The sequence below is a fragment of the Ylistrum balloti genome, unplaced genomic scaffold (assembly GCF_031769215.1).
Source record: "Ylistrum balloti isolate Yb309-2 unplaced genomic scaffold, AGI_CSIRO_Ybal_v1 Utg370432, whole genome shotgun sequence".
In the NCBI taxonomy this organism is placed as follows: Eukaryota; Metazoa; Mollusca; class Bivalvia; order Pectinida; family Pectinidae; genus Ylistrum; species Ylistrum balloti.
Genome location: NW_026782290.1, coordinates 97,208 through 122,102, shown reverse-complemented (window position 1 = coordinate 122,102; position 24,895 = coordinate 97,208). Strand labels below are relative to the sequence as shown.

The 24,895-nt window shown below is 34.9% G+C and overlaps 1 protein-coding gene across 1 annotated transcript; it reads right to left on the bottom strand.

Moving 5' to 3' along the window:
* Positions 1 to 1,007: 1,007 nt before the first annotated feature.
* Positions 1,008 to 24,280, bottom strand: LOC132554695 (uncharacterized). Its single transcript, XM_060219006.1, has 5 exons — positions 24,216 to 24,280; positions 15,015 to 15,035; positions 14,779 to 14,829; positions 3,798 to 4,049; positions 1,008 to 3,222 (listed from the first exon to the last, which is right to left on the bottom strand). Exons 1-5 carry the CDS (start codon positions 24,278 to 24,280, stop codon positions 1,008 to 1,010), a joined length of 2,604 nt encoding a protein of 867 aa, XP_060074989.1.
* Between the last annotated feature and the right edge of the window lie 615 nt (positions 24,281 to 24,895).

Sequence of the window (24,895 nt, the reverse complement as noted above, 5' to 3'; positions counted from 1 at the left end):
TGAAAATTTATATATCGAACGGAAATAGAAGAAAAAAACTGGTAGAAAAACCTTTTCCTTCTATTTTACATATATCCGTTCTGTGCAAAACTGAAGCTTGATTATTCTTGACAATAAAAAGACATACTGTACTCTACAATGACTTGTATCGGTGTCAACTTCAACGTATTTCTTCCCAACACAATATTTCACTCTGCCTCCTAGTCATCGAGATACTATTTGGATATCAAATGGCCACCATCAAGTAAAACACAATCGGCATTAATAGAAATGTGCTATAACACCACTGTTATGATAATTTGTGATAAAGAGACAAAAAAAGCGCAGATTTGGACTTGAATTTAACATCTGCGATTCCAGTAACCTTTGCCTTGTTATTATTAGTATTTAACATTAAAATAGATATGTAACTATTTCCATGAAGACTATTTAATTAATAGTCATCTGGGTGCGGGACTCACAAATATATTATCTGAATGTAAAATATACTTTCACGCGACATGTGCCATGCAAATCATCTCAGGAGACATCAATTTGTCAATAGGGATTTTGTATATGAAAGTTTTATCGATTTTTATTCATACAAGGCTATGCTCCAAATAATGAACAGCGGATAATCGGGTCAACGAAGAAATGATTCAGAGATATTTGAATTCATGCTTTTAGAGATGCAAATCCTATAAGAAGGATATTCATAAGGATTTCGTTAAAAGTATAAAAGAAACACGACTTAACTACTGAGACTTACCTGCTAGATGTGTAGAATGCCATGCTATATAAAGCTGAATTTGGTGCTGTTGGTCGATAGTTTGACGTGATGACTGTGCGTTGCCATGGTGATGAACATGTAGTCGTAAATAAACCAAACCAGATGAACGGAGAATTAAGGTAACGTTCAAATACCAGGAAAGCTAATATCATTTCTATTAAACAAATAAAAGGAACAGGAAAAACGAGAAAAGTTTGAAAATCTAGTAGATGGTTTGGGATATTGCTTGCGTTTGTCTTTATGCCTGAATATCATGTGAAAGTCCGATACCAATTCCAGGTGGCCGCATGACCTTTTGAGGCGATGGAGGTACTTTTAAGTCCCCATTAGCGTATTCCTGTAGGGAAGTAAAGTCCTCTTGAGCAATTCCAGAATCACTTCCTGACATTATTTCTTTGTTTTCGGTGTCCTCTTCTGCCGTAGTATCAATAGTAGTTACGAAAAAACCACCGCCTAATTCAGAATCTGGAGATTCATTAACAGTTTGTTTGTCAGAACAATCATCATCTTTCTTGCTTGAAACATCCAACTTTTTGTCCTTGACGTCATTTCCGCTTATGGTATCATCCTGGGTTTGGAATTCGACAGAGGAAGCTGATTCCGTCTCATTTTGCTCATTATCAGAAGGTAAAGCTGACCTTGATAAGGTTACTTTTTTTCCTAGATTCACTTTTTTCTCTGATTCGAATGCCGATTCCTCAGATTCAACTGTTATATTATCTGGTTCAACATTTGTTTCTTCTGACCCGCTTGGCATACTAACAAAACCACTTTCGGGAGAAGACTTTTGTCTGATCTCTTTTGCGGGAATATTCGTGTCCGTATTATCATTTCTTGGCTCGGATTGGTCATGTCTAATACCATGTAGATCGCTAACTTCAGAAATGTGATATTTAGTATCATCATGATCGATGATTTCATGTGAAGAAACATCACTTTTATCAAATTCTACATCGTCTTTACTTTTTCCATCAGGATCGCTTGGTTGCAAATTTGGATGTTGGACGTTATTTATCTCGTCGCCGACAACTAAATCGTCACTAACTCGCTCATGAAACTTGTGGCCTACTACCGAACTGACAGTACTTTTCTGAGCAATACTCTCTGCATTCGACTTCTCTTTTTCAACCCATCTTGGCATGTTGACAATCTCTGAGTAAGTGCTCTCTCTTGGTGTCGGTTCATTGTCTGCTTGTTTGTATTCTATCCTCACTGAAAATTGCATTTCTTGAGCTACCTTCCTGTTGCTGCTATCATCCTGTTTTTTTCCACCCATAGCTTCCGTATTTCGTGTGCGACTTGTTTTATTACCGGTCTTAAAACTACCCGATTTACTACTGTACAAGGTAGATTTACTGTTGGTTCTTCCTGGCATCATGCGCTGAGATTTACAGGTTAATACCTCTGAACTACTTCTACTCAATGGAACATGTCTGTCCTTTGGAGTTTCACGCACTTTTTGAAGTTCCATATCACTTTTAGGGACGTTAAAATCATGTGTATTAATAAATTGTTGGCTATATTTGTCCTCATTTTGTGGTTCACCGTGTACTCTTCCATCCAAATTGATCATTTGCATATTGGATATATCTGATGCAAAACTAGGCATGGGTTGAATCGGTATTGGTGTTGGAGACATATCTGTATCAATTGTTGGCTTTGATTCAGAGGAAGATTCGGGGAAAGGATCGTTATGGCGCTGGACAGACTTTATGGCAAACACTTCCGTGTTTTCTCGGAGGCGTTGAGACTCCCCAGCTGCTCGTATTCCTGGAAGTTTTTTAAACGTTTTTCCAAGCGCTCCCGCTCTCTGACCAGACAACAGCGATGTATTCACGAAATGAATCTGCTGATTCGAATCGAAAACACGAGTGTATTTCTTCTGGAAAGGCAAGTTCCCTGATGTAGGCAGACCGATATTCAAACTTTTCTTTTTACTTGGAACTTTCACAGATTTTGTCGATCGCATCTGGTGTCCTTGGAAACCAGCTGTATAAATCACTTTTTCGGTCCCCCTATGTGTACAGCTGCATGATGTATCCTGATTCTGATTTCCACTCCCTTCTGCCTGTATGTTCAGGTCATTCCCCAGAATACCGGTAGTAACCGTGGACGTTGTTTCCTTCCTGACATCTGGCCGTTTCCTCCTTTTCTTCAATCTGGCACATTTCCGACATGCTGACAACGGCATCAGATGAGGACACATGGGTCCCGCTACCTTCGATTTCTTAAATTCGGATCGAAGGAGTTCTTGGCTAACTTTACCGACTGGGTTCGCGTCGGATGATTTGACATCGAGACTGACATCTGCGGTGTTAAGAAACCGTTGGTAGGATGTCTCCTCGGGAGATAATGACCTCATAGATGAGGGACGTGCTTCTGTTCCCGCACCAACGGCTGCACGAGCAGTGTTTATAGTTGGCTCAGATTGTATCCGGTATTTCGGGACATGCCTAGAGAGCAAAAGAAAACAAACAATTTATTTTTACAATTCTCGATGTTATTTTTTCAGGTGAATTTGATGCACTGTTCTTGATTTTGGACATCTCTCAGATTTATTTGCAGTTAAAACATTTATAGATAATAGTTTTCATATAATTATTCATATAAAAACAAGATATGGCCCTATAAGTACACATTTATATATATTTTAAAACACTGGACACAAGCATTTAAAGTGCGATATTACTACAACTATCTTAAGGTTTAAAATGCTTTTAGAAATATACCCACAAACGATGGAGGTATTAACAGGTTTTGTACTGATAAACACAACAAGATTGATATAAACAAATCCATTCCCTCAGGGAATTCTGAATTCTTCTAATGAATGCCAATTCAATTTGTCTTTCTTTTTTTCTACTATACTATTCTAAACATACGCCACAAGAAAACACTATGCAAACACTTGGTACACTTAGAAGACTCGTACATGTGTGAAGATTCACGCAGATATGTTTGTAAAAACACCACTTTTACAATAAACAAGTGGTTCATTTTATAAATGGGACATGATATAAGACTATACCTGATTGTGATCGGCAGGTTTTCCAGGCTCTTGAACACAGCCTGGTTGTTCCGTTCTCGATCTCGTTGTAGTTTCAATATATACCGTTCGGAAACCTCATGGTTTGTTATTCCGATAAGCTTCTCCTTTTTCCCTCCAATTCCGATACTAGCTGGCGGGACTCGGATCGACATGTGACCGGGGATCGTCCCGACTCCTTGGGCATTTTCAGTCCACTGCATTTTCTTGATATCAGGTAACTCGGTGTCCCTCCTGGAAAGATAAAAAATGGCTTTGGTCAATTTCCATACGTGTTCTATCTCTATAAACGGATGAATCGAAATCAAGATAAAGATAATCATGGAGAGACATATTAGTTAAAAACAAGAACACTTTAACATTAATAAAAATTACCCCCATCAGTCAATAGAACACCGTCGTTTAATTATCTACATACTATACATATGATAGTCCAGATTAATTTTCTAACAAACACAATTAGCTTCATCAAACAATTTTACATTTAGATTTTCAATGTACATATACTCAAAATCACTATCATTAGGAAAGGTTTTAACTTACAGAATTACAAAAAAAAAAAAAAAAAAAAAAAATCTATTAATAAAAATGAACCGTGATAAATCCTATTCCTTTTCAAGTAGTAATTTAGTTTGTTATTATATATGTAGGGTGCATTACGCTTAAATAAAGGGTATTTAGTTCACTATTCATCCTGATAATTAGCGTGTTGTTTGATTTTGTTTAAGCTTTGTTGGTATTTATAGATTTTGGAATGATTTAATTGATGACGGTTAATAGGGTATAAACCTCTGTCACTGATATGTCTGTAAATATGATATTTATATAATTGTACAATATGTTAACACTTTAGGTCAAATTTGATATTATCTTCAACTATATTTCTTTTGAATTCACGGACGAATTTGACTGTGATGTGTGGTGAGACGATTACTTGCGATCATTTGGAATCTATCAAATATGTTTCCTCATGAAAAAATTATAGTATATTTGAAAAATAAATAGAGTTCGAACTTGACATTTAAGTTTTATGAAGTTGACTATGCTTCAATTCACGAGGCCTTAACTTGAAATGTTGACACACATTTACTTTTAACTTTAACGATTCTTAATTGATTTTTTGTTTGGAAAAAAATGTTGATCATGCAATTTAAATTTACGTAATACAAGTGGTGACATGCATACAAACACTGGTTAGATTAACATTTAGTAAGAAGTCATACATACAAAGTACAATAATGAAAATTCAATTAAAACATTATTAAATGAACCAATGCAAAACGTTGAAATATGACAGCAATGTAAGATGTGTATTCATTCTTTTTGAAATCATTATTTATTTGACTGTTAAAGAAAGCGCTGGTAATCTAGCCATACATTGAGTGTACCTATTTGTTTGCAGCCGTGCAGTATAAAAGTAAACTAAGTGAACAATGAGGCAAGGTGTGATATGTGTGTTATCAATGAGAGAGGTTACTATAATAGTTTAATGTTATTCATAAATAGAGATCAATATTTGAGTTTCTAAAAACATTGTTTATGTTATGTGCTACGTATTGTTAAGCTTGTACAAACAGTGGAAGTGTACACGAACTTTCCAGAGGATGTTAGCGTTTACCACCCATTTAAAACTCTAATATAATTGGATTAATTTTTTTCTCTTGTTCTGATATGTTCTGCTGTAAACGTGAGAGCAATTAAGTACTATTTAACTTTATCATGCATGAGAAAAAGTCTGACGTCAACAACAAATACCAGTATGATTTAAAGAACCAATATCATGTCAACCAATACATATGTACATCACTTCTATAACTCGAGGAGCTTTTAAAATTATTGAAACCATATAATGTTATTGTAAAACTGTTTTCATGTTGGTACATAGAATATACGTTTTTATATTACAACCTGTAAGACGCTTATATAAGAAAGAGGTGATAGTGAAGGCATCGACCACACTTTAATTTCTGAATTGTTATGATATAACAACTTGTTTTCGACATGGTATGCTGTCATCAGCGATATATAGCTACTATCACTCGCACAACGTTTGCTCCATTCGAACTTCGATTTGAACATATGTATGATTTTACAGCTATGTATTTTTATTACACCAAAAGTGGTTTGAATTGTTGTACGAACAAATATGAAGAGATATTTAATGTCCATTCGGACATAATTCAGTACCGTAACAATTCCTCTTTTCTATGTATTTATTATTTCATAATTATCAATTTAATACTAAATATAAACACCAGAATCTGGATTAAAAATTGAAATATGTTGAATCATATTCGCAATAAAATCACGATATATGTGATTAATGAAAGTGAAAACAAATACATATGGAACAATTAAAGCGCACACAATGATTTGTTGAATTTTAGAGATTGGTTTAAAATCTACGGATAAAATATAAAGATACCTAACCGTTATATCAACAGGATAATAAACAAACATGCTGATTACAGTGTATTGCAATATATAAAGTCAAAGTTAATGTACATGAAGAAAGCATCGTATGCGTGACTAGCGACAAATTTAAATAAATACTTAATCTTTAAAAGTGATGTACATTGTAACCATATATCAGGATATCGCAGAAATGACACACATGTGAGTAACACATTTCAATAATTCAGAACTTTAAAAATAGTATATACAAATGATGAATTAATCTACATCATGCAGTTGGTTCGTCCTTTAGTGTCAATAATTGAGACCTATAAAACCACTCAGAAAAATCAAAATTGAGAGAAGTTAACTAATGTCAAAAGTATCTCTTAAGATGATTTAACTTTTTAAGGACATTTCAAATTGAAGATTAAAATATATCAATGCATGTCATAGTCATGTAATTAATAAATACATTTAAGAGCGATTTGTACAATACAACAGCTGATTATACTTACATATTACAACACAGACACACTGTGCCCACCACCTGTCTAAAATGATGGTGCGTCATATCAGCGGAATTAAATCACTCTCGTTCACTGATTAGAGACTACTGATGACCATACTTTGGTCTGAACAAAGCTCTTTCTTTTGTTAATGTTCAGTGGTGTTGGACCACTTACACATCTGACCGTTGTCCGCCACCTCTCAAGATTCACAAGCCTCTTCACTGACTAGGCTATCATAAATCTGTGTTCAAAACCGAACAAGCTGAGGTTCGTGGCGAACGATCTATACAGTAGGGTGTTTAACCCTACCGTGTTCTATAATGTTTAGTTTCTTTCAGAAATCGATTTTAATCGGCTTACTGTACGGACAGACAACAATCCATATTAAATATAATGCTCTCACGTTGATATAAGTGTACCAAATTAATATTTCAAGGTAAGAAAATCCTTTCACAGGTGAAGTGAAAATCCCGTAATTTGTAAGCTAGGAGGTTGTATTATTATAGTTCATAATAGATGTTAGTGTTATCATATATTATTTTTAGGATTGATCCTGAGCAGCTGACAACACAATTCGGCAAATTACAATCCTCTACCGACACACAGCCTCACCAAAGTAAACCCATATACTGATTTTTAATTTTTAGTGAATTTTGTTGTCAGAAGTGACAAATACACTGGAAGTTAAAACCCTGACAAACGTTGTTTGATGTAGGTCAAAGGTAAAGAAATAGGCCAGTTTGACATAATTTGATATGTGACAAACCGACTAACCAAGGAGAACCTATACCACGAGCCCAAGTTCCAGCAGCAAGATGTGTATTAAATAAAATTGGAGAAACTGTTTTCTTTGATTAGGTCAAAGGTCAAAATGTAAGTCAGATTGACCTACTTTTGATACTTGCAACACTGACTCACAAAACTGTGCCCAAATCAAGTATAAATTTCCAGTGACAAGGATGTAGGAATAAATCGGGAAAAGAGAGGATATACGGGCACAACACAAAACTTTAGTCCCCAACGGGAATGACTCGGATCGTTTCAAGCATTACTGTAGAAACGGGATGGTGGTGTTCATAAATCTAAACTTAGGCACTGGTAAGTTTGTTGGTTGGACGATTATTATAGAAACTCTCGCAGTTTCACTTACAGATTGAGGCAAATAGGTATTTTCAGGGAAGAACAGATTAGTTTTTGTATCTGTTGATTTCATTTTCCATATGTTTATTTGCACAATTTTTTTCATTTGCGAAAATAAAACCCCTGAAAAACGACAACCCTTTCGGTATTTACATTGAAAAGACAACACTGGCTAATCATAGAAAACTTACAGTGACTAATTTCTATACAACGACACAGTGGTGGTATCAAATTTGTCTTCTTATCCCTACAGGTAATGTGTCACCAAACCTACCAGTGAATATTCCGTCAACTCTACTCAACGACACATGGGGAGTATCAAATTTGTCTTCACCTCCCTACAGGTATTGTGTCACCAAAGCAATATTACATATAACCATTTATGAAATTTCCATTTGAAAAGAAATTGTAGAGTCAATACCACATTTTCTAGTTTAGTAATTACATTCAGCACTATAAAAACTAATGCGTTTTAGCAACATCCATTTGAAATATTTAAATATGATGAGATTTCGATTGATATCCCAATCATTGTAATGATAAGTGCAAAAACAACACGAAAACACTCGACATGTCATAAAATCTAAAGCTTAATCTTTTAAAACGTACAACGAAAATATGACGTGTTTCGGAAGAAGATAAGCGTCTGCTTCATCTAGGACGAAGTATGCTTAATTCAAGTAAGTATTGTCACCTTCTCAAATGAGCTACAGTCAGTGCACGCCTTGTCCTCTCCTTAACCTTCGTTTAAACTAAATTTATCTGATGTTTCAAAATTACCAAATTTCTCTAATTTCTGCTGCACCTCCCGTCTAGATGTTGATTTTTTTTAATCACTTTGGATTTTCCTTAATCGCCTCCTAGGCTTCAAGGTTTAGACCCTTAGTATCATTGACGAGTCCTAGAAGGACGAAATATCTGTATAATTCAGTTTAATTCATTGTTTGGCTCTACTGTATCTCATTAGAAATTATGAAAAGGTGCTTTTCACTTATGTGTCTTTTGTACAATCTTTAAGCGGTGTTTTATGTGTAACCTCTTAAAGTTCAAATTTCATACAGATTTGTGTGCGATATCAAGCAAATGACGAAAACAAACATCATTGACGTAAGTTGCATGTGTAGCGATGTCAATATCTTAATAATTTTGTTATCAACTTAAGTAATGCTAAAGTATTAGAATGTCTAGACAAATTGAGACTGAAAAGCTACAGGCATAACCCATGATCTTTCCTTGTATGATAAGCCACAACAGACACGTGTATCTAGGAGATATTTGTAATGATAGACATGCATGGCGGTAACGTTATCATTATGTTAAACACTCTGTTACAAGACCGCTTAAGTTCAATCTCTAAAGGTGACCTTAAAAGTAAGCTGACGATATTGAAATAAAATTTGTCAAAAAAACTGCAGTTTCAAATGAAAATACTTATTTTTTCACCAAGCATTTGTTAAATCTACGAAAATTTGAACCGTCGATAAATATTCAATGAACTACGAGTTCTTACACTAAAGAATATTCTTATTACCCAGAAATACACTAAATGGAAAATATCCAACTAATATGATCTCAAAAAGATACAGTCCGTGTGAGGTCGGCATTGTTTGCTTTTTGTTGTACTTTATATATATGTATATATATCACTGAAAGTACCGTAGAACATATTTTTATAAGAAAATGTAATTGACAACAATTTTGACTTTGGCACCTGTAATTACAAAAAGTTTAAAGACAATCCAGTTTCAAGTATGGTCTTCAATCACACTTTCAATTGAAGTTGTCTTTACTTCTCAACTATTCAATGTTTCATATAAAAAAAACGTTATCAGATAATTAATCACGGACTTGAAGCTATTTAAAGGAAAACACAATAAATGAATGCTAACTAAACGTCTCCTGATAACAAAAGGACAACGACAAATCGATACATTATAAAGATCAATAAAGGACTTTAACAATACAAATTACAGACAACGACACCTGATATTGTTTTGAATGATAGAGGAGAAATCACTTATTGTTGTTTATGACAATTCAAGTTTAATTAACAAATTTGGTAAACCAAATGCTGGTATAATGCTATTATGTCTGTTGTGCTGAGTTACCATTTCTTACTTTTTCTATCTGTTTGGTTACTTTGATTAAACTACAAAGACGATATTATTTCATTTTCCATAAAAAAAACCAAGTCATATGTATATTAATTATATGGTACTTATTTATTTTCACAGATCGACTACTTCTGATTTAGACAAAGTAATGGGTAAGCCTAAACTATCCTACTCCGATTTATGAGGAGAATTAGACAGGTAACTTGACAATCGAAGTCTGCTTGGGGCACATGAAGGAGACTACAGCTGTTGGTCTTCATTTTCTTGATCTAATTTTGCCTTCATCCCACACCTTCATTTTAACATATGTAAATAAAGAGTAGAGAAAGAAAATATTGCTTTTTAATCTGGTCGTCTGATTTTTCTGACTTGACCTCAATTCTAGAATTAGTGACGTTGTTACTTTGTTGAAATATACTTACGATACAAATATTGTACACGACAGACGTGCTTGAGATCGGTGTCTTCCTTTGGTTTAAAAATTCTCCCCCAGTAACCACAATTGTATGTAGTTGAGGAAACAGCTTTGTAAGTAGTCCTTCAAGCGGATTCATATTCCAGTTTTATGAGTCATATTCCACTGATATCAAGCAACGAAATATCGTTTTAACAAAATTTATTTGCATGTCTTCTGGTGTATTATATATGCTGAAACAAGACTAATATATTCCGAAGTAGACACCACGGTAGTAAACATACGAGTTCCTTGAGTTTTGCTATACATGATCAGGAGAACCTATACCACTAGTCTAAAGATCGTTTATAATTCATATGTTGACAAAGCTATTATGTGTAGTGTGTGCTTTAATGAAGGTCACGTTGTCATGACAGATCAAATGAACCTTTAAAGTAACACCACAAATGTAATACCTTTTTGTATCAAAAACGATCAACATAATTTGGTTACTAGGATAAAACATAAACAGGATGGTTTGGTGACTCGGTGGTAACGCACTACTGGGACATCGAATCATAACTTTTAAGATGAAAAAAAACTATCGCCTTTCATCTAACCGTCCGGGGTTCGATTCTCGGAACGGACGTGAAAAGGTGTGGGGTCACCTGCCTGACAACGTGGGTTTTCCCCTGGTACTCCGATATCCTCAAACAGAGTGATTCTGTCCAGGCCAACAAGAGTGATTGATATAAGCTGATAGTTTGTTTCACAATTGTTGTAAAATAAATAAAGTTTATAATATATTAAACATGCACAGCTCAAATTTATCATGCTGATAAAGGGATTTAAGAGACATTGAAACATACGAAATGCTATCATATGCACAACAAAAATAGCTTTCCCTATGGCGCATACTGTCTTGTGCCACAGATAGTACGTGTATCATATTGCAGCACGTGACTCTTTGAGAGTATGGCTATCCAATGAATTTAAAGAAAACTTTTCTATATAGTACTATATTAATATAAAGCATATAGAATTGTTTACATTCAACTAAAAAATATATTACAAATGTAGTTTTTTTTTACATTCATACAATAGAGAGTTACATTTGTTACCATCCATAAAAGGTGTGAAATCTGCATGACAAACAGAACTGAAGTACATGTCCATCTTTCCAGTATGTGATGAACTGACATGTTTAATACCAGATAAATCTTATACTATCAATACATTGGGAATTCTTTGGATTTTACAGAAATTCAACCAAAGTTTAGGAACAAGAGGTCAATAGGTTAAAAAATATATATCTTTTTCTATTATGCACTGTTTATACAAGGAACACTGATGCATAATACGGTACTGTTTAAGAACGATGCTTCAGACCAAATTTAGACCAAATCCTGATATTTTTAATAATTGCTTATCTCCTCATGCGGACCCTTCCTTACCGCTACAGGGGGTGAAAACCTATCGTTTATACAAAATACATTCTCCATCACCCCATAAGGCCAATTTGGAATAGATTTTGTGCAGCCAGGAAAACAACAACAACAACAAATAAAAATGAAACTGATTGAAAGTAATAATCGTACAGCGTTGTTATGAATTGGTGTTGTGTGTATGTGCTACACACACAGTAAAAATGTAACTCTATATTACACAAAACGACAATGGACAACAACTTAATACTTACCATTTTAACAGAAAATTCAATATTCGCTCAATGTACAGCAGTAGATATTACTTAATATCATCCCAATGACCTTTTCATTAACATACTCTGTTGTTTGTTGTTTAATTTCTCCATGTGAAATAACAAGTTTGTTTCTTAACACAGTTGACATATATGGATTTCAATTTTGGTAAAATCACATTTGGCGATGATCCCAATCACCAAAACCCCTACCCTTGGTTATATTCACACCAAGGCAGTTAAGAACATGAAAGAGAAATATCCCAACTTCTGATATGTATATGTAATGTTTGATTCCTCATGATTTGAATAAACCACTAAACACTTTTTTCTCCGTTGTCGGTTTTCACTGGACACTTATACAGTGGAACCCACGTGCTTTATATACAGGAATACTTAATTCGGGGTCGTGTTGAGCAGAACCCTGACTGTTTGTTCCTCCTAAATACTGGTCAGGAACTTAACCTTGTCGTATAAACACGGCGGAGCCTTGTTCTGTTACAGCTATTGTATACTAAGATTACGAAGTAATTAGAAAGTGAAAGCTATATACGGAATCATACAATGGTGCATGGCATACATGTATACAGGTGTAATGACTCTTAAGGTCTGCGGGGACAGTTTGATGTACAAGTCTGTTGAGGAACAGGGTACATAGGTCGTGTTAATTTTCTTGTATTTAAATGTATTTTATTGTACGATATTCATAGAGTATAATGTCGAGAAAGTCCATCCCTACCCATTATGATATTTTGTGGGTGACATATTGTGACAATCATGCATATTGAATTTTCACGTTTTAGTTGTTATCATGTCCTTAATTGAAGAACACCTCTGGACACACACCTAACCATCAACATATTGATCGCACGAAATTGTATTTAGAATACCTATTAATAAAACAACTGGTTTATATAAAATACGAAATAGCCTGACCGTGTCAGAGATAATTATTTTGCACCGCTTCATACTGTGTAACTGATGGGTACCTAATACATGGGTAAAAGCCCATTGATGATTGCTTCAGGTTTTAAATGCAAGGTTCACAGATGTGCTAATAGGTTTTAAATACATTTAATTTCTCCCATTTATCACGTTTTGATGTAAGTGGTGCGTGGGCTTGCTACTTACGAACTTGAATCTGTATTATATACGGCATACAGAAATTACTGTACATTATGAAGCAGACAATTGTCAGAACATTAACAAACGACAGCAAACAAATGCATTCATTCACAACAATGGAAAATTAATATAATTATCTTGACTATTCATTTTTCGATGTTTTGATACATTGCTCTTAGTTTTATACTCAGTTAATGTTACTGTATGAGAAACACATTTTCAGGAACAGACGTCGAACACTATGTGATTCGTTATTGAGTTTTCGTCAATGTGGCGAAATCTTCAAGCACCTTAATTACTAAAGGCAAGTTAGTTTTATATAATTATTAACCAAAGCAGATCAAAGATAGGATTTTCGGTGGATTCGAAAATTTGCGAAGTTCTTTTGCCCAAAGTATAAATAAATAGATAGATAAATAAATAAATACAATGACCTTGAGAAAGGAAATCTCTTTACATTTACTTTAAATCTGAAGATATCAAGCAGTCGATATTTGGCTCGAGAATTACTAACATTATTTACATGGTGCACATAGTGCTGGAATGGAATCTCGTTACAGCCAGTTTGATGAGGTCAGTCTTGGCCTTTTAAATGTCACTAATCCTATTAATGACGATCAACAGCCTAACAACATTACTTTAATACATCTAACAGTATACACTTACACCAGTAGCACGGATTAATACCTTATTTCGAAAGTATGTCCAACAACCTCTTACAAACAGAATAGCGTGTTTCAGCTTACATGAAAGAAAAATGACAATTTTACAAATATATCACAATATTTACATCTTCTCTACCCATTGGCGATCATTTTCAGACAATATACAAACAAGTGAGTTTGTCATGAATTATTAAATCTACCATATTTTATTAGTGTTACTTAATTAACAATGAGTCGTGTTAGTGAATACTCGGTTCCAATGTCAAGTGGATTAGTACCGTAATATTTTGTTCTTACAGTTTGTTCATAGCTCTCATGACCGATCAACACTTTGCGAGTTAAAGAAATATTTACCGAAAGGATCAAATAAGTACTTATAACTTATCCACAAGGTACACTCATCAAATATACAGAAAAAATGGATATGTTGACCTAGTTTTGTAGAATTAATTTTTAGAATTGTCTGACGATATATTTTATATAATAAGTAATCAGGTGACGGTGTGCCTTGTCATAGAAACGGATCGGGGATAACGATAAATTATCACAGGAAATAGCAGAATATGATATACTTCATCCATAAACTTTTGAAATTCAGAGAAATGACCAAGCTGGTGGGTCGGCAAGAAAAAATACCAGAAATAGGGGTCAGCACTTTTACCTCTCCAGAGGGCAGTGCTGGGCATATACATTAGAAACAAATGTCAAGGACCATTAAATATTTTCTATGATCTGGAAATGATGAAACTCGAATATTGGAGCATCATGTTAACGCAAATTCTTGACACAAAACTAGACACGTCCATTTTTTTTAATAAATTGTGTTGGAACATAACGATATGTAACCACCATGCCTGTGCTATTACCAACACCCGTGAATGTGGTATCGCATATTTAAATAGTATCCATGGATTACTTACGAGGGGACATCGTTCTCCGAATAGGGTCGCCCATTCCTGCTGGTCTGTGTACTACAAAACAGGAGCACATATATGTTAGTGAAAACCCGGTTATATATGTCAACAAAACATAACCCAGAAATAATGAATAATAGACTTGTATTGTTAAGTTACTCTTTTTATTATCAATAAATAAAACAAATCAATAGAAAGAACTGTCATTCCAAATTAAAAAAATGAATATGTAATGAACTTACCTATTTTTCTTTCGTGCCTTCCTGTCAATTATAAAAACACACGTTGCATAAATCGTAAAAAAGAAATCAATATTTAAACACTATATCACATCTTAACATAACCAACTGACACAGATTCTAAAAACATATGAACGCAAATGTACATAGAAAATTTTGTAGTCAGTAATTATTTCCAACTTACGTTATTTTATGTAAATATACAACGAATATGCCGTGACACCACACCTTTTTTACTGTAAAAAAGGAGGCACTTAGAGAACAGAAATTTCTCCAGGCAGTCCCACTATGGTATAATGATCACAGTAAACAATTTTATATTCATTTCATTGAACGAGAAAACAACAAAAAAAATCATAAAGCGACAGCTCTGAAAACCATTAGTAATACTATATCAGTAACCAATCCGTTGTAAGTAAATAGTGTGTGATTTAGTAAACATAATAAACAAAACAACATAAAATAGTGTCGGCCTCTCTTACCTGTACAGACTGTGCTTAATTACGTGATGAAACAACATAACTTTCTATCAACTATAGAAACACACTGCAACAGACCTGAGCATCACAGTCTTATTGGCGTTTGTTACGTTAGTCTGAGGTTTACGTTCTCGCGTGTCGGAACCATTAACATTGCAGTGATAAACACCGTCAGATAATGTCAATAAATTTTACAATGCATTAAACATAGACACAGAAAAATATTAATGTACACATCAATCTATGTTAAAGTGTTTTTGGTGTGCTTTTATCGTTTTAGTTAATTAGTGTAAAGTAAAAACAGGCTTTAATGGTCAATTATGTTGTTAAATAGGTTACAGTGTAATAGATAGGTATTGACAGGTTGACTTTTAACCAAATTTGTGAAAATTAATGTGAAAAAAAGTCGGCAAATGTAAAGAAATCAAACAACCAAATGAAACAAACTTGATCATATTTCGATAATTGGATGGTCTTTGATCTACTAGTACATATACTGACTTGAAATGGCAGCGTCTAGCTTATTTCTAAGATCGTTTTATCATATTCACGTTCACCTGTTAACAATTTATCATAACGGTTATTTGGTTTCACTTAAATTAAAAGATTATAGTATTTGGTGTGTCAGAATCTTTCCGTCAATATTTTGGGTATTCCCACGGATAGTCTTTAATTGTTTAGGATCTTCCTTTAAACATTTCGTGAGGTTGTTGCTTATTTTCTGATCTCTCCTATATATCCTTTGTGATATTGAAGAAAATGGCATAACCTACATTCCGCGTGTACCAACCAAACTTCAAGTCGTGTCTGTTTACAATATAGGACGATTAACAGATAATTTGCCAAAAGGCAGTGTTTATTGATCTCAATCTGCTTTATACACCTACACTAAGGTGAGAAACTTCTATAGCAAAACGATGTCATGTGTCATCAACACTGTTATGACTGACACGTGAAATCGATATTGATCGTATAGACGGATCACATCTTATCTATTCTATCAATGACAGGAATGATTACAAACAATTTAATCAGAAAGGTCAAGTGATAAGTCTTTAATGGTTTCATGTATTCTAGCATACTGATACAACGTGAATTGATTACGTCATAAAACAATGTCACGTGACATTTCCGACTAATGGTTACGATACCATGTGTTGTTATGAAAAGATTGTTTATTGATGTCATGTGACCAAATTTATGTAATACATGTGACTTTGATACAAATGATCATGATATCAATGTCTCGTAACACCGTTAATTTAACATGATTAGTATTTAAGAAGAATAACGAAGTTTATTGAATTATGGGCCTAGTGCACCTCCCTTCTCTCACTCATGATCATCGTTCGACGCGAACACTGTAGACATTATCATCGTTTGACATGATTATCGCAGACTTTCTTATCGTTCAACATCACTATCGTAGACATACCCATCGTTTGACATGACTACCGTAGACATAACCATAGTTTGACATAACTACCGTAGACATAACCATCGTTTGACAGGACTACCGTAGACATAACCATCGTTTGACATAACTACCATAGACATGATCATCGTTTGACATGACAACCGTAGACATAACCATCGTTTGACATAACTACTGTAGACATAACCATCGTTTGACATGACAACCGTAGACATAATCATCGTTCGACATAACTACCGTAGATATAATAATCGTTTGACATGACTACTGTAGACATGACCATCGTTTGACATGACAACCGTAGACATAATCATCGTTTGACATGACTACCGTAGACATAATCATCGTTTGACATGACTACCGTAGACATGACCATCGTTTGACAGGACTACCGTAGACATGACCATCGTTTAACATGACAACCGTAGACATAATCATCGTTTGACATGACTACCGTAGACATAATCATCGTTTGACATGACTACCGTAGACATAACCATCGTTTGACATGACAACCGTAGACTAATCATCGTTTGACATGACAACCGTAGACTAATCATCGTTTGACATGACAACCGTAGACTAATCATCGTTTGACATGACTACCGTAGACATAATCATCGTTTGACAGGACTACCGTAGACATGACCATCGTTTGACATGACAACCGTAGACATAACCATCGTTTGACATGACAACCGTAGACATAATCATCGTTTGACATGACTACCGTAGACATAACCATCGTTTGACATGACAACCGTAGACATAACCATCGTTTGACATGACAACCGTAGACATAACCATCGTTTGACATGACAACCGTAGACATAACCATCGTTTGACATGACAACCGTAGACTAACCATCGTTTGACATGACAACCGTAGACTAATCATCGTTTGACATGACAACCGTAGACTAATCATCGTTTGACATAACTACTGTAGACATAACCATCGTTTGACATGACAACCGTAGACTAATCATCGTTTGACATGACAACCGTAGACTAACCATCGTTTGACATGACAACCGTAGACTAATCATCGTTTGACATAACTACTGTAGACATAACCATCGTTTGACATGACAACCGTAGACTAATCATTGTTTGACATGACTACCGTAGATATAATAATCGTTTGACATGACAACCGTAGACTAATCATCGTTTGACATGACAACCGTAGACTAAGCATCGTTTGACATAACTACTGTAGACATAACCATCGTTTGACATGACAACCGTAGACTAATCATTGTTTGACATGACTACCGTAGATATAATAATCGTTTGACATGACAACCGTAGACTAATCATCGTTGGACATGACAACCGTAGACTAATCATCGTTTGACATGACAACCGTAGACTAATCATCGTTTGACATGACAACCGTAGACATAACCATCGTTTGACATGACAACCGTAGACTAATCATCGTTTGACATGACAACCGTAGACTAATCATCGTTTGACATGACAACCGTAGATATAACCATCGTTTGACATGACAACCGTAGACATAACCATCGTTTGACATGACAACCGTAGACTAATCATCGTTTGACATGACAACCGTAGACTAATCATCGTTTGACATGACAACCGTAGACTAATCATCGTTTGACATGACAACCGTAGACTAATCATCGTTTGACATGACAACCGTAGACTAATCATCGTTTGACATGACAACCGTAGACTAATCATCGTTTGACATGACTACCGTAGACATAATCATCGTTTGACAGGACTACCGTAGACATGACCATCGTTTGACATGACAACCGTAGACATAATCATCGTTTGACATGACTACCGTAGACATAACCATCGTTTGACATGACAACCGTAGACATAACCATCGTTTGACATGACAACCGTAGACATAATCATCGTTTGACATGACTACCGTAGACATAACCATCGTTTGACATGACAACCGTAGACATAACCATCGTTTGACATGACAACCGTAGACATAACCATCGTTTGACATGACAACCGTAGACATAACCATCGTTTGACATGACAACCGTAGACTAACCATCGTTTGACATGACAACCGTAGACTAATCATCGTTTGACATGACAACCGTAGACTAATCATCGTTTGACATAACTACTGTAGACATAACCATCGTTTGACATGACAACCGTAGACTAATCATCGTTTGACATGACAACCGTAGACTAACCATCGTTTGACATGACAACCGTAGACTAATCATCGTTTGACATAACTACTGTAGACATAACCATCGTTTGACATGACAACCGTAGACTAATCATTGTTTGACATGACTACCGTAGATATAATAATCGTTTGACATGACAACCGTAGACTAATCATCGTTTGACATGACAACCGTAGACTAATCATCGTTTGACATAACTACTGTAGACATAACCATCGTTTGACATGACAACCGTAGACTAATCATTGTTTGACATGACTACCGTAGATATAATAATCGTTTGACATGACAACCGTAGACTAATCATCGTTTGACATGACAACCGTAGACTAATCATCGTTTGACATGACAACCGTAGACTAATCATCGTTTGACATGACAACCGTAGACATAACCATCGTTTGACATGACAACCGTAGACTAATCATCGTTTGACATGACAACCGTAGACTAATCATCGTTTGACATGACAACCGTAGATATAACCATCGTTTGACATGACAACCGTAGACATAACCATCGTTTGACATGACAACCGTAGACTAATCATCGTTTGACATGACAACCGTAGACTAATCATCGTTTGACATGACAACCGTAGACTAATCATCGTTTGACATGACAACCGTAGACATAACCATCGTTTGACATAACTACTGTAGACATAATCATCGTTTGACATGACAACCGTAGACTAATCATCGTTTGACATGACAACCGTAGACTAATCATCGTTTGACATGACAACCGTAGACATAACCATCGTTTGACATGACAACCGTAGACATAACCATCGTTTGACATGACAACCGTAGACTAATCATCGTTTGACATGACAACCGTAGACTAATCATCGTTTGACATGACAACCGTAGACTAATCATCGTTTGACATGACAACCGTAGACATGACCATCGTTTGACATGACAACCGTAGACATAACCATCGTTTGACATGACAACCGTAGACTAATCATCGTTTGACATGACAACCGTAGACTAATCATCGTTTGACATGACTACTGTAGACATGACCATCGTTTGACATGACAACCGTAGACATGACCATCGTTTGACAGGACTACCGTAGACATAATCATCGTTTGACATGACAACCGTAGACATAACCATCGTTTGACATGACAACCGTAGACTAATCATCGTTTGACATGACAACCGTAGACATAACCATCGTTTGACATGACTACTGTAGACATAACCATCGTTTGACATGACTACTGTAGACATGACCATCGTTTGACATGACAACCGTAGACATAATCATTGTTGGACATGACTAATGTTTAATACCTTAGTTATTGACCACCATCTTATCTTTAGGAGATTTAGTAATGTAGTTATTTATTAATTAATTGATTTATTAATTATCAATTCAGTACTTTAGTAGCGTGCTAGTATCAGGTTGATTTAAGATTATTGATAAAATTTTTACATACATATATGTAACTTTCCTTATTATCTTTGCATGTTGTCACATGATCTTATCACAAATTTATCAGTATTCCCGAATACTGTTTCTGGTATTGATCTCATATCAAATCATGAATATAAACTTTAATTTACAGCAATTGCAAAACAATCCTTATACCTATGTCAATCACATGTCGGGCAGGTGACCCCATATTTTTTTCACGTCCGTTTCGGAAATAGAAACTCATACGCCTCGGTGAAAGGTGAGGGGCGTTACCATTGCGCCACCCGACCGCCCTAACAATCAAATAATTTCGTCTCAGACCGCTTTCTCTGTTTGATTTTGCGGTATCTACACAAAGTTCAAACATTCTTTTCTAATCCATTGTAAAAACATCTGTAAAGAGCGTTTTGTTTCAAAGATTGCATTATTTCAAATTATTTATCTTATTCATTTTCGTCTGTTTCAATTATACCGATTCCTCTTTCATCCAAATCTCCAGGGTATAAAGACAGAAATTTTCGCTACAGTATGTTATTAGTGGGCCTATAAACATTATTTGGAGAGTCAACTCCCAGCCCACTGGGTTATCACTGTATATGGAGACTTGCCCAAAAACGGACAGTCGAAATGAGTAGGTGCCATCCGCACACTGTAACACAAGATAAACTTGTAATCTTAAAGTTATTGAACATATTTCACACATTGAAAACTCACCTTCTCAGATGCATATAGATGAAAGTTTCCATAGCTTGTGGCCTGTAATTATAACGTAATCCATTATAATGACGTCATAGAGGTTGACAGGTGCAACAGACATTTGGAATTAACAAAAGACCAATATTTTTTTTATCGAATTCTAGTTTCAAAGAGAAGTGATAATATATAACAAATGTAGATTAATTTACTCTCTGCACGCAAATAGTCACGAATATGGTTATTAATTATACTAACCTGTTCATATTCCAAGTCTGAAATTCAGAACTATACTCAGCTTAAAATGTTTCAGTGTAATGGTGAAAAACTTAGCCAGTGTCATTTCATTATCACGATTTAAATACATCGAATGACTGGGAATTGCCACGTTGAGATATTGAAATTTAGATACTAAAGTAATATTTAACAATAGTTACAAAGCACGCACCAAGTTCGTGAGTTTATCCACTAAACATAAATCTATTAAATCTTTAAAAGACACATGCAATGTTGTCAACACACACATATATTTACACACATTACACTGATAACATTGCTTTGAAGTCGAGATGACAAGATACAGATACGTCTTTGGTAGGTACGGAGAGTTCGTTTTGTTTCGTCCGAGGGTACGTGTTGAAATGTTTACGAAGCACCCCGAAAGAGGTCAAAAGGTCTGCATTGATAAATTCCGATGTACATTTCCGTTCAGTAATGTACTTCAAATAGAACCGAATGCACTAACCAAACACACGATTCTTAAAAACTCGTTTTTAATCCTTTTTATCCAATAGTGTGTTTTGTGGAAGATACGTGTACTGTTAACAGAACACATCATTGTTTAAACTGGATTTAAATATATCTATGTTTTACATATTATATTACCTGTTTGTTTTTATTTCAAGGTGACTAAACTGGCTAGCTGTTGATTATAGCAGGTTGAACAATGTGGGCACCAGTTATTTAATTTGCCGACGGTTTCAAATTTCCAACTCTAAAGTACAATCGCCACACTGTAAACGTAACTTAATACGTGAAAAATAACAAGCACGGGGACATGCGAATCGTAGTGTCATTTGATATTTTAATGTTATCGAGAGATATATTCAACTTTATTCATAACTTGATCATAATAAAATTATCAAAATCTATTTATAGCCAACAAATGGTCATATTCTTCATTTCCTTATCGTTTCTTGTGAATGCTTTAATGATATAACACTGTACTCGGGAATAAAAAAAATATGTCCCAGTTAACAAATAACCGAATGTGGAGGACGAATATTCGCAAATTTTAGAGAATCAACATTCTGAAAATAAGATTATAATACTTGCATTAATTCGTCTTCAAAATGCTGTTCATGAAATGAATCGTTCACGATAATGCCCGTGGAATTATTTCTCATACAGTTTTTTTTTTAAAGATGAGACAGAAATTTATTTTATGAAGAAGCAAGAGAAAATTCACCTGTCCGTACTTAGTAACGTAATATAAGGAGTTTTATTAAATACTCGGGCGAAACTAAAACGAATTAATATTTCTCTGTCTTTTGCCTTGTTTCGCATAAATAAAACCAACTCTTTTTCCTAGTAATTAGTGCTCATTTGAATAGGTTTTCATATAGCATATTTCTAACACGAAAAACTTCGCGTGGCTAAGGAGCTGGTCCATAAAAATCCACCGCCTTGTATGTTCTTGACGTTTCACAATAGCTTAGTACCACAAAATGACCCAACCTTGAATTCAAATTATGACCCCAAAAGAATGAAATTGAAACAATGAGAGTAGAACATGTCTTGCGCTGCTCTGTTCTCGACTGACTTACAAAGACATAAGATTTACCACCCGTATTGACCTTTAATGGAGTTTGTGTTTCAACATAACGATATCTCGATATATTTTCTCTTTTTATCGCAATTTTAACGAGTTCAAAGGACTTTGTGTTTAAGTACGTCATTTAGAACTAAGACAAGCCAGATATTAAATAAACACAGCGTGGAGTAGATATACACGATACATAACAGGGGGCGATCTGATCAATATATGTTAAGGTCCCTGTGTTAGGTGTTACTCTCCAACACTGGATGGTGTCACGCGACAATGTCCAGGTAATGACATTTCAGTCAAGCTGCACTTTAAACAGAATTTGAGATGTCAAGTGTTTTTTGAACATCGTGAGATCCTAAATGTTTCGAGAATTAAAAACTATCAAACAAGCATCTATACAGTGGCACAGAGACAAGATACGTAACTTGTTAACTTCATGTATACAAAGTGAAGAGTACGACCAATTTAGAAATGTCCAGAAACGTTATAATTATCATGTAAAATAGATATTAGTATACCTTTATGGTGTAATATACATTATTTAGCAGCATGTGTAAACTGTTTAAGATTGATGTCAATAACTATTATATCATCACACTAAACTTCATCGGAATCGTCACTTCGTGTTTCGACCGAATGATTTATTTTCTTAAATGAAATGTTTGAGTGCCAGAGGTCATCCTGACTAATAATGAGAGATAAAATTTTGTGAAAAATAAAATGGTTGATAATGGTAATCTAAAAGATTCGATAATGAATTAGTCATTCAATTGATCCAAACAAAAGTGAATATGTAAATCAACATAGACGTGATTATGTTTGACAAAGAAATAAAACATTTTAAAAGAAGAAAATATCAAAAAATATCAAAATAGAACAAACGGGCATAGCCTTCCAATTCATATTCAGAAATCCGTCAGTCTGGATGCAAAGTACAGTGGACTTTTTCGCGTGAACATTTATCAGATATTAAAGAAGTTGTATTTAAGGATTGTGGGTATTCTATGTTTAAAAATCGTTTTCTGTGTGTGTTTTTGGACTTCACACATGATTTTTTTAGTTAAACAATTGATACTTGTATTTGATGTCCGGGTTGTGTTCAGTAATGTCCAAGAGTGAAGCTGGTCTTACCTGTGATGGTCATTGTCGGCGTCCGATACCCGGCAGTTGATAGACATTTCCTGACTGTCATCCATATTGGTCAGTTCTAGTGGTCACCCATATCACACATTTTCTTGTCTAAATGACTTCCATCAAGAATATAAATCGCTGAAATTTGGATCACATTGTATGCAACAAGTGTCGCTTATCAAATCTGATCACCTACATCAGCGGTATCCCGTACTAATAATAATTACACATCCGAACACCTAGGTGAACCAACCGAAATAAAAGGAGTAAACACACCTTCTTGTATTTAGTCAATCTAGCTGTGTGAATGGCTAACGGTATGCCTGGAAGTACTCCCTCGAGAGACAGTTAGGGTCTTTTACTGCGTCTGTAAAATTCAAGTTAAAGGTTGTTTCTATCTTTAAACATCAAAAATGAAATATCTTCCTGGTCGTTTTCCTTTCATAAGTGTATTCGGTATAACCAGTATTTGTACACAGAGAGACACGCTGCTGTCGACTCACACTTGTTTCAGATCAATACAATATTGACACATGTAATATTAACTCTTCGACTCCGGATACTGATATGATATAATTTCAAAGTAATTAATATCCCACAGAAAGACAACCTAAATCCTCAAGGCTTTCAGGTTTTAACCCCACATCAGAAAGGACACCATTCAATGTAAACCGTGGCTC